Genomic DNA, 12,245 nt, shown 5'->3' on the forward strand with positions numbered 1-12,245 from the left:
TTAACTGTATCAATTGCCAGAACAAATTAATCATCCTTTCAAAATGAATGTTTACACCAAACACTCGACATATTCTTGTACGTAACCGAGAGTATGTAAAAGAAAATTTTAATGTCATCTATGAAGTAGGACTTTGAGGTTCATTTAATTCAGCAGCTTGTTCCTGTAAGCAGGGTTTTTCTTTCACTTTTTATGAAAAGACTTTCCAAGTCTTGTCTTCACCTAATGCAGACAAATATAAGATTTGTGACTAGGCTTTATTTTCAGCCACCTTGGAAGGGTAATAAATAATAAACAATTCTCATGCAGTCTAAATGAATCATGCTTCTATGCCCTTGATCGTGAATGGATATGTTTGATTTTTGCATTAATTAGGGAGAATAGTTATGAAAGTGATATTATTCATTGAACTATGCACGATGATGAAATACATCACTAGGTTGGTGTTGAAGATAACAAATAATTGTTATGCTAGCAACTTGCTGTGTGGTAAGAGAGACACTGAAGGGTATGGTGTGAAACAAAGGGGAATGTAGATACCCCACTGCAGATACCCCAGCAGTTAACCCTGCTGTAATTTAGTTCCTGCTTAAGCTTAGCTGAAACTAATCTAAGAGAGAAGAACAATAGGTGCTGTGTCTCGGAATCTGGTGCAAGTCAAGGGATGCAAACAGTTCTCATGATCCTTTCCGAGGCAAACCCAGATGAGGAGCACACCGTGAGGCTCACGTGGCCAGATGACTTGATGAGACGTAAGAGAAACTTCAAGAGGATGTTTGTAATTGTTTAGCTTGATGAAAAAACTCATCCTGTAATCATTAATTGATGCCTGTCTTTTTGCTTACTGAAACTTAGTAACAGCACAGGGGAGCGCAGACTTGGGACTTAGTCTCCATGGAAGTCTAAGCCCTCTGCATTTAACATCATTCTGACTCGATTTCTCATTTTCGTGTTCCTCAACTGCAACAGGGGAAGAAGGCAAAAGCAGATTTTTCTGAAAATGGAGTAATTTCTAGGTGTAGGCCAGTGGAAGCAGATTGGCTTAAGAGGTGCCCAGATCTTGGCTTATGTTTATGTGTTACCCCATCATCACCGCAGATCAGTTCTTCCTGCAGATGCTGAGAACACTGCCATGTGAGGGAATTCCATGCTGCTGCCACTTCAAAGATGGTTCTTCTAAGCCCAGTGGTTTCTTAGAGGGAATTTAGAAAGAGACGTGTTTGCAGCAGTAACTGCTCTGTGCCCTTTCCCCGAAACCAGTTCTAACTGCCCATGAAACAGGTGTGATGAAACTCCTGGAAGTCACTGATACCATTTACTGCCTTACACTAGTAAGCACAGATTGGGGGGGGACCATCGGCCAGGTGGTACGTGACACGTTAAGAGTTATGCTCATTTCCACTCATTGTGCTGTTAGGACCTATGCAAAGACATATGTATGTGAATATTCATGTGTATGATCTGAACATGTTGAGTGCATCATAGGTCCCTCATGATGAATACATGGGAAGGGAAGAAATAACCAGTTTGGGCCTCCAGTTCTGCATCACCAGTTCACTAGCAGCGGCACATCCTGAACGGTTCTTCAAGTAGACCAGGAAAAAGTAATTCTTGAAAGCATCTGTGCCACTGGTTTAAACATGTGGTTTGATGTGTCCAACTTTCCACTGAACTGGAAATGAATTAGAGGTGATACGCTGCCAACGGCAGTAAGCTGGCTGGGTCGAATGACTGTGATCATACTATTTCAAAATGAGGCAAAATCTTAGTGAATGGGGTGTGGAGTCATTGGAAGTCCTCTTCCAGCTGGCCAAGCTTTGGTACTCAAAATTATCAATACACAACAGATGATAATCAGTCATTTTACCTTGAAAATAATGTGAGAAGTGAGCCTTTTAGAAATGTCAAGTGACCAAACACAAATGTGCAGAAATTAACTTTTTTTTATTATATATCATATAATGTAGTAGTAAAGTCTGTTTGAAGTGCATGAATAAAAAGTTAGTGAAATTACAGGAGGAACAATCTATACAGCAATAATAGGTGCATTCCTTGTGCATCTGAAAGAAAAAAAAAGAGTTTTCACTCATTTTGGCCTAAAACTTAGTGTTCAGGTTCCCAGGATTCTGACATCAGAACCCAGATAACGCTGATTAGAACCATAGGGGCTTTACAATAAAAGCTAAAATATTGACCATATGATGGCAAAAAGTCTTATTTTGTGGTTAACTGATTGTCTTCTAGCTACTCTCTGATGAAGTTGGTGGCGCCGTAGAGGAAGACCGCCGTCTCCTGGACGAGGACCGGGACCGCTCAGTGTTGTAGGTGACCTGCTTGTCATAGTTCTCCATCTGAGCCTCGATCAGCTCTCTCTGCTGCTGCCGGATGGTCTGGCTGATGAGCCCAGGGAGGGTGTGGATGCTCCCAATTAAAGTCTCTAGTTTCGTTTCCACGGTAACAATCCTCTTCTCAAAGTCTTCACTCCTTTCATTTAAGTCAGAAATCATGTCATACATGATGTTCTGGGTCTGGAAGACAGGATTGAGAGGATAGAGAACAGAACTAAGGCAGCGTTACGCTGGTTGCCTTCTGGTGACATAAAATGCAACAGGGGTGTCAGCTAACTGAACACGTTACCGTGCAAAACAAATCCAGTGTGTCTGTTCAAGGCCAGGATTTAGTATAAGATCTTAGGCATTAATATGATCCGATTGAACAATTTTAGGTGGTGTACAGAGAGATAAACATGTTTTGATTTAGTACTTATGTATGTATTTTAATGGTGGTTACAAAAGTTAGCAGATCAAATTTATTCTGCAAAGTTATAACATGAATTAGGACAAGGCTCATTTTAAAAACAAGCAGAGTTAAAGAACAATAAATAATAGTACAGATGGTGCTAGGATGTAGCAGAAATTCTGAGGGTGGAATATGAATGAAGTTTTTAAGATAAAATGATTTGATCAAGTAATTTAGCAAGTTAGAGCAATAAAAAAATTCCTAAATATCTTTTGCTATCCTATGTTCCAAATCACAGGCTCTCCATTGGACCAGATACCATTTTTATAGATAACCACTGATGGCATAAGAGTTGGGGAAGATACAGTTGCCAGCTCACTGGCTGTGGCTTAGTTAGTTGGAGCTACATGGTTCAAAAGAGGAAAATGTTTCTGGGGTCTTACTGAATCATGCAAGTGATTGTCCTGATCAGAGGGTGTTCATAACTGGGGATATCCACTATGTTTCTGGAAGTAGCCAAGAGGCCAGGTACCTAAGGGCTAATCAGCTCAGGCCAGAGAGGGGAAAGGTTGGTCCAGGAGAGAAGGATGCGACATTAACCTCGTCCCAGGGCAGCTTCTTCTGTGTCTCAGACCCATTCTTCCTCTTTCATTTCCCCCTATAACATGTGTGCTTTTATCTCGCTTAACAACCTCTTAATGATGATAAATGAGCTAATTAAATAAGGGAGTTACTCTTCAAAACACTGGCACCTAATTTGAGTTTGGCCACGGAGAGAGTGCATTCATTTATTCAGAAAATACTGAACCCATAGACAGCCCTGTAGTCATAACAGTAAGTACAGCACTAAAAAACTAATTGGAAAGAAACAGCATATATAATATATATCAGCATATATAACACATATAGAATATATATATCATTTTATTATATACAATATACAACAGCATATATAACACATATAGAATATATATATCATTTTATTATACATGATATATATCATTTCCAAGTGGTCTTGCTTTTTTTTTCATTTTTTTCCATCCAATTTAGCATCTTTGTTTATGACAATTTAGCATCTTTGTTTATGTCCAAGTGAGAGCTATGTGTGCAAATATTAATCGAGAATGTCTTCAAGCCTCAAATATGTGTGCTTCCCAGCTTAAATGCATGATGTATGCTCTCTTAGGTGTAAGCTGTTAAATATCTCACTTATTATCTTTTACTTATAAGCTCTTAAATATTCATTTTTAACATATTTATACAGAATGTGTTATTGATATTCATAAAAATGAATATAATTTAGTTGGGTGATTTCATGAGATGAGGACAAATAGGCGTAGTTTTTATAGATTACACTGGAGGCTTTATAAAGGACATAGCTGATCTGTCAAACAACAGAAAGTACAGGTCCAACTGAGATTACCTCTTTATTCTGAAAGGCTGAACACTTAATATAATGCTATTCTAATACCTCCTTTAGAATTAGCTTGGAAAAATGCAATGTTGTCATTGTTGACAAATACTCATAGTTTGAAAGTGGAGTTTACTTGAGAGGAACAACCAAAAATCAACCCAATAAATTTATAAATGCTAGAAAAGAATTTGGGGCTGATGAATGTACTTCTAAAAAAGTGGTATGACTTTTAAATAATGAAATAGAGAAAGGATGATAAATTATAAAAAGTGACATTTTTGAAAAACAATTTCCATTTTCAGATGTAATTTCTTGTATTTAAAAAAAAATTTCAACTTTATATTCTTCCGAGTTCGCTTAAAATACACATTAAAATTCTTTACGGATGAGTCCTATGTAGCCCTGAACCTCCTGTGTAGTCCTATGAAGTCAAACCCAGGAGACAGTTTTGCTATCTTAGGGGTGAGCCTGAACCATTAACAGGACTCCCAGAAGTATTGTCTCACACTCTGCTCATGCTTTCCTGCTTTACTTACAAATCACTGCAAGTAGGAAAGCTTTTAAAAATGGGTTTGGAGTTTATGAGTATAGCGAAAGAGCAGATTCTGTAAGTGTTGTAGAAAAATTCTTTTAAGTTGAGCCATCATTTTAGGGTGGTTTGTTGGTTTGATTTGTCAAATAAATTTGGGGTGGCCGGCTCCAAAAGTATTATTAGTTATTATACAGCAGTTAATTCCCACAGACACAACGTGAGGGCTGAGACCCCACGCTCACCTTTGCCAGGTCCACCAAGGTATTTGCTTGGTCATTCAGTTTCCTCTGCTCCATTTTTACACTTCTTAATCTAAAAGACAGAATCTGAAGTCAAAAAGGTTCCCCTCTTTCTACTGCCATCATACCAAAGAGCATGCACAAAATTGACAAGAGCAAGTAACTGCATGGATAATGCCTTGAATATTTGGGGTAAAGTCCAAACTGGTTATGTATCTGGTACAATGAGAAGCATGCTTCCCCAACACCACAAAAAGGAAAAAGGAGAGAGTAAGAGATGAGGTGTCCTTGGACAACGATTTACCAGATAGTCAGAGTTGGATTGAGAAAGGTTCATAAGGGTTTAACCATATGAGGAAAGCCAAAACATTCCTTAAGACCCCAGTATCGTGACAAATAGACATAGGAAGAAGTATGCAAAGCAACTGGAAATTCATCAGCGATGGAAGCACCTTCCTATGCCTACGTGACTAGATACAGGTGTCAGCCCTGTGTTGTCTGAAATGGATTGGGTTGGGTATTTCAACCTGATGAAACAGTGATAAGTGAGATTCTTATTAGCAAAAAGCAAACTTTTATTCAACCAGCAGCAAGAAAACTCAAAACACACAATTCTCCTATTCTTCATTATTATGTCACTTGACTCTTCTCTTAAACTGCCATTGAATTTGATAGGGAAGCCAGACCATTTCCTTGGGAGAATTTCCCTTAATTTCTATTGTAGATAAGTTGGAGGACAATTAAAGTGTCTGACAGATGGGATCTCTACTTGTAAAGTTACTTTTAGACACTTTAAAATATCACTGTGTATATCTGATCGACCGTCAAAAGGCCACAGTTATAAGAAAAATAAGTCTTTCTGAATGAGAACTTACTATTCCTCATTTACAGTAATATTTCAACACATTTATTCAGTGCTTACTATATATGAAGAAATTAAGATTTTCCTAACAAAAGAAAAAGTAGTTTATTTTTCTTTAAGCCAAGAATTCAAAGCCATGCTCCAGAAGAGAAGCAGGTCTCTTTGAGCTACTTAGTAAAATTGAGAGAAAACAAAAAACACATTAACTTTACTACTGTGATGACAAGTCATTTTACAAAGTGCAGTGTTAATGTTGGAGAGAATACTCTTTTTATTATTTCCCAATTTAAATTAAAGGTAATTGCATAGAAAGGATAAAACATTTCACAGGGCAAGATTTTACTGCCAGGGAGATTTTTGCAACAGATGTTCACAACACTCGTGATTTGGTTCTGACGCTTGGCTATCAGTAAGTCACCAAATCTGCCCTACAATGAAGAACTAGTTTCTTCTGCCAGTAAGAATTTAACTGACACCTGCCTACAACATGATCTTTAACAGTCAAAAACAGCTAAAGGTTACAACTTATCACTGAGACTATGTGCTTCTCTATAAACACTTGGGACTAAATTATTGAACTTTTTATTACAGAGATGGAATATGTTTCAAAGAAATTTACCAATATACATATAAAACTAATATGTTTTTGAGAAATGTTTCTCTAAATACTTATAAGGGCTATAATTCTTGTTGTGTACCTTTTAAAAACAAGGGGAAAAAACCTTTAAGCACATGTGGATCATAACAGAGGAATGTGTCAGAGAGAACAACATCAGACATGGATTCAATCCTCCCAGCCCTAATGCAGCCTTCAGTTTCTTCATGTATGAAATGAAGCGTGTTAGATTGGGACAGTGTTTTGAAGGGCTGGATTCATACCACCAGAGGTGTTCTGGATGACTAAGTGATACTCAAACAAGACATTTTGCGATACTAAAAACAGATGGAGAGACAGTCCCTTTAGTTCTCTTCCACTTCTTGATCATTACAAGAAAAATGTCTCAGGCTGGTCCTATCCTGTTTTTATCTCCTAACACCTGCTATTCTCTCCCTTTTAAAAAAGAAGGAGCAGGAGCTCAGCTCAGAGCTTTCTTCAGGGGACAAGTCTATAGCTAGAGTTTAAAATTGTCAGTTGATATTACCTGTAACTCTCTCTGTTGGGAACAATATTTTTTTCATCCACTTATGATAGGGACTTATATCAAGGTTTCTTTTCAAATAGTATAGGTGTCACATGAATGACTAAAGTTTGGGGATACCAGACTAGAAACCTCCAGCTACTGGTGAGTGCAGATAAATCCCTAAACTTAGAAATTCAGGTGGGAGGGTCAGTGCGGATCCCCTGGCTGCGGTGGGTGTTTCATCCTCCAAACAATGGAACCTAATTTTACTTCTCTTGGATTATAGGATTATGTTTCTGACAGTAGAATTTTGCCCATTTTATGTTCTCCTAATCTGGAAAGCTGATACACAGTAGCCCTATTTGACTGGAAGTTCTTTAGCTCCTTGAGCTGAAATCATCCTGAAATCATCCTGCCTTATTGCTTCTTCAACTGCCTGTCATGTAGGGGAACTGGTAGAAAAAGCCTACTTCATCTGCAGCTGCCAGAATAAAAGGTAACATGCCGATGTGTATTTTTCACATTTTCCCCCAAAAAAGAAGAATAAGAAACATATGTTGATTTCTTCCTTGTGAACTTCACTTATCACAGGAAAATATCATGATTTTGGATCACATTTCCATAGCAGCAATCAGACTACTAAAATTCACAAATAAAGATCTGCTTGGGTGCATGCAGCCGGTAGAAAATTCTGCAAATATTGAAAGTAGCGGCTCACACAACTTACTTCCGAGCTCTATTTTCATTTTGTTGAAATAAAAAAGACAAAAGAAAAGAAACTGTAAAATATTCTGGAACAAAATAACACAGTGTTGTGTTCAATACTGCACAAGGGGCTCGATTCATTAGCTGGAAGATTCTGTTGAGATTCCGTAGGATTTGTGAATGTGGATCAAAGAGAAACACCATTCAATTATGGTATCATCTTTCTTCATTGTTACTATACTTCCCCACCTGCAAGAAAGCTCACTGCTTCCTCCAGGACTAGAGCTCAGAAGGAAGAACTTGTATAAAGTTATCCTGGCCTCTTTGTTACAAGATGTTCCAAGAACCATTCTTGTCCAATATGAATGTGATAGGATTAAAAGGACAATATTCTAAACAATAAGGTTTAGGGAATTTTTTTTTTTTTTTCCCAGAGAGGGCACATCTTTTCTGAGTTGGGGCTATTTAGAAGCCTGGTTTTCTGAAAGGGGGGTCATCTAACACTCTGTTTTAGAAATTCTGTTGATCGGATTTCAACAAGCTCATGTTGATGGATGGGTGTACAGTTGAGATAAAAAAAAAAATGATAAACGTTAAAGTTAAAACTGATATCAGAAAAAGTGTTATAAGTTATAGAAACAGGATGCTTCATGGCACTAAGTGATGATCCACAAAGTCAGACAGGTGATTTAAAGGAGGACCCACGACTGGAAAGCCAGGTGTCCATCAGAGGCTGCAGAGGTTATGCGTCAAGGAGAGAATCCATGAGGCTCAGAAAGGAGAAGGGAGGTAGAAGGGAGGCTGGTAGAAGGAGAGAGCTACTGCAAATAGGAGAGGCCAGGAGAAATGAATTTGTACATTTCTTTCTCCTCAGGTAGGAAGGTCCAGCTTCCCCAGTGCTGACAGACCGGCTCAAGGTCTCACTGTGTCTGAACAGGGGACACAAAGTCCTTGGGAATCGAGCCCTGTGCACCCTCCTTGATGGCGTCACTCACTACGTGCGATGAAAGGTCACTGTGCGCGATGAGGATAATCCAGCCCAAGCCCGCCGGTATATGGATACTCAGTTGTGCTTTTTCTCAGAGTGTTAAGTACCCTCCCACCTCAAAGGACACCCATTGATCCCAAGAGTAATTTGTGAAACAATGTAGAACAGTCCTGGGTTGCTTGAAGCTCCTCTACTTCAGAAGCACACATTGCTACCGAAGAGACAGACTGAGAAGTCTGAAAGCAAAGATTCACACGTGACTGCCTGTTACTCCAGCTGAAAGCAGCTTGCTGACAGACCCTTGTTCCCCACACACCGACACCCAGATTGCTTAGGGGCAGTTCTGAAACTCAGTTTCCCCAAAGATTTTTTTTCCCCAAATTTTTACACTTTATAAATTTTTTTCTTTGATTTTTCAAACCTACAGCCAAATGGAAAAGGTTTTAGTAAACGCCCCTAAGTTGTCCTCCAAGTTTTTGAATGGGAATGTGTTCAGAACTTCAGAGCTCTATGACAGGGCGTAAATATGCACACATGGCCGCAGAACTATGTCACAAACCCTGCCACAGCATTGCTTTCAGTGTCTTTGCTGTTGTTACATGAAAATGTAACATCAAAGGCAAATCACATTTCATTTTTTATTTAATAGGTGCTTACGCTGACTGAAAGGGACTAAAATACGATCTGGAGGAAATGGCACGTGTGCCACTCGACGCCTGGACTGACCACTAACTCGCTTCTACTTCATCTCGCGCCCTTCCCTCCTGCGGACGCCGCTCCTGCTCACACACGAAGGTAAGTTTTCTCTTTCAGATACTCGAACTAGGTTAGTATTCAAACACGGGAAGCACAAAGAATGATTTCTTTCGAGTAGATCGTGTAGCCTTTCGTATGAGTGTTGGGATTACTCTGTTGTGGTTTTGGGGGGCAGGAATGAGCCCTCTCCCAGAAGCCTTTGCCAAGTGGCCCTGGAGGAGGAGGCCTATCCTAGGACAGGAGGGCCTGAGGAGAGCAGAGGTGAGGGCTCGCGACTCTCAGAGGACTGGCTCTCTTAGGTTTAAACTTGAAGGGATCAAGATGCGGAGGCAGGTGCTGTGAAGTGGTGGATCTTGGCTGCACAGGTGGCTGTGAGCTTCAGGGAGCAAGTTCCCTTGGTGAACCAGGTCTAATACAATGTTCCCGTCTGTGCTTTTCTCTTTTACTCATTTCCAGACTTTGAAAGAGGATTGTCTTAAAATCTTAGCCTTATCTTTTCCTTATAATGGGGTAAAAAGCACAGTTATGTGACAAGTCACAGAGCTAAAAGAGAAAGGATATCACTTTGGTGCTGGTGGCAGCAGGAGACAGCACGAAGGAACAGCTATAAGTAGCTGCTCTACCGTGTGTGCGGAGGGCCCCTCTATTTTAGAACTCAGAGTGCTTGGGTTTCATTTTCATTGAGGAGGGGAGCAAGTCCTAAAGAAGTACATGTGTGTCCATACTATAGACACACTCCACCTATTTAAAAAGGGCAGTTGGATGAATGGGGGGAAGGGTAAGATGAATGCTTAGAGATTTCCCACAGATGTTAGTGTCATCTATTAATTACATTTGAGTTACAGAATCCAGTATGTATTAATTTTTATTAATACTCCAGCGTCAGAGCTCTCTTGTCTGCTGTGCTAGTTGGCTCTGAGAAGACACAGCTCACTGTATAATCAAGATATCTAGTATCTACACACCTTTCCATGACTACCCTGCTAGGTGGCATAAGGAAAGCCACTCTTCTGACCTGCAAGTGTGACATCACTGCTCTTCTCCACACAGAAACAGCATTAAGAATGAGGCAGCCTGGTGTCATAAGTGGCACCCACATGAATGTACTTACGGTAAGGATGCTGCCAGCCTGGGGGAGAAAGACCTGGGGTTTTCAAACGATCATTGAAACTTACTAGATAGAGACTTATACTTTAAAAGTCTGTGACAGTTATATGGCATAACAATGAAATGGCATGCAGGACTTAAACTGAATAATGGTGGCCTCGATAAAGTCAGAATAATGATAAAAGAGAACAATGTCTATAGGAACTATAAAATCTACAATGAACATGTAGCATATAAGTCCCCCCAAGTCATGATTTAAAGCTAATTTAAAAATTCGAGTATTAAATCAAGCATATATACTACCTTCATAAAGATGTTTGGCAGTATGTTTAAAAAAGCCCAGACAGATCATAAAATATTAAATTTTTCTCAAGAATTCGTAGCACATACCAACATCTTAGAACAAACTCGATGAATAAATAAGTTAAATTAAGAAATACAAGTTTAACTGAAATTATTGCTTGTATAAGGAGAGAAACTGAGAAGACATTTTAATGACTATGTTAAATGACTATTCTTCCAATCAAAGATTTTCAATCATAAAAGGAACTGACAATTTTTCTCAGGATTTCATTTATGGAATTATTAAATTGCCACATAATGTCTTCTGGGAACAAAATAACAATGTTTTCTTTTTCCCTCCTGCATGAAATAACCAACTAGGAGAATTAAAATCCAGATATATAAAAGTAGGATGAAAATGGAAAAAGGTACTTACTGATGAATAGCCTGCAAGAATTTTCGCTGATGTTTTCTAACTTTTGCATGATCTATCTTTTTGACCAGCTTTGTATTTTTGTAAATTAGCCATGTTTCCCTGAGTACATTGGCAGCTGCATTTTTCACCTGTGAAGAAAACAAACAAATAAAAAAAAAGCAGTTGATAAATTCCAGAGCAGAATCTTTCGCAACTTGGTTAGGGATCCCAGTCTTCAGCCCAGGGGTCAGGGTAAGCGCTAGCTCTGCTGAGTAACTATTTCTAAAGAACTTGTTCCGGGTCAGTGCCCAAAGCACCTACATCTGTCCAGCCACAACAACTGAATTAAAATATCAGGGGGCTAATAATCTCTTTGAAGTCTCCTTGTATTGCCATTGTTCTCTCCAGGGTCTTCATTTCCCTGGAGAAAGGCCAAATGCAGGAAGGCCAAGGTCATTCCTGTCCTTTGCAAGCTGGCTCAGAGCTTCTGGCCAGGCACCGCAGGAAGAACATGTTGCCACCGCTGAGTGTACCAGCAGACCCAGTCCTTGAGCCTCCTGGAGTGACTTAGCAAATTGTACACTTATTAGCGCTCTTTAATGAATTGATGGAAAGTCTGTGTTGTCACAATTTTGTTGGTAATTTAAGCACGCTGTATTTCATGTGGCTGGGAGAAATGTAAAAGATCAAAGCATGAGCATATAGTAACACTGGCCTACGGCAGCTGATAGCAGGTGTGAATACTCCCCAGTGATTTTCAATCATTTGCTTTCTTGATTAACATTTTCAAAAACTCCTAGACGCTGATAAGGCCTGGCCAAGGTCAGACGTGTCTTCCTTTTCCACACTGTGGGATAAGGATGTGACCCAGAGCTTTCTCTGTAACTTCTTGTTAAAGACTTACTCTAGGAAGTTTATCCTTTTAATTTTTTTGAGTGGTGGATAAAGGATGTTTCACAAAGAATATTGAAGGTTAGTGGTGAACCAGGTAGAGGAAAACTTTTTAAGAAAGGCAATGAGCTGAGCTTGAGAAGCAGGGTCTAAGTTCTTATCTTCGGACTACCCCAGTCGGTCAAGGAGACGAG

General features: G+C 39.4%; 1 protein-coding gene across 5 annotated transcripts in view; it reads right to left on the reverse strand.

Annotated features, from left to right (window-relative positions):
* Positions 1 to 1,925: 1,925 nt before the first annotated feature.
* The window catches only part of KCNN2 (potassium calcium-activated channel subfamily N member 2), a 342,851-nt gene continuing 332,531 nt past the window's right edge, over positions 1,926 to 12,245 (reverse strand). For all 5 annotated transcript variants that reach the window (XM_057490766.1, XM_057490764.1, XM_057490765.1 and 2 more), the window contains 3 exons: positions 11,182 to 11,309; positions 4,928 to 4,997; positions 1,926 to 2,528 (listed from right to left, as the gene is read on the reverse strand). In XM_057490766.1, coding sequence (XP_057346749.1) covers positions 2,241 to 2,528; positions 4,928 to 4,997; positions 11,182 to 11,309 — 486 coding nt within the window. In that variant the 3' untranslated portion in view covers positions 1,926 to 2,240. The remainder of the gene's footprint in view (positions 2,529 to 4,927; positions 4,998 to 11,181; positions 11,310 to 12,245) is intronic.

Source organism: Manis pentadactyla, chromosome 13 (assembly GCF_030020395.1).
Source record: "Manis pentadactyla isolate mManPen7 chromosome 13, mManPen7.hap1, whole genome shotgun sequence".
Classification (NCBI taxonomy): domain Eukaryota; kingdom Metazoa; phylum Chordata; class Mammalia; order Pholidota; family Manidae; genus Manis; species Manis pentadactyla.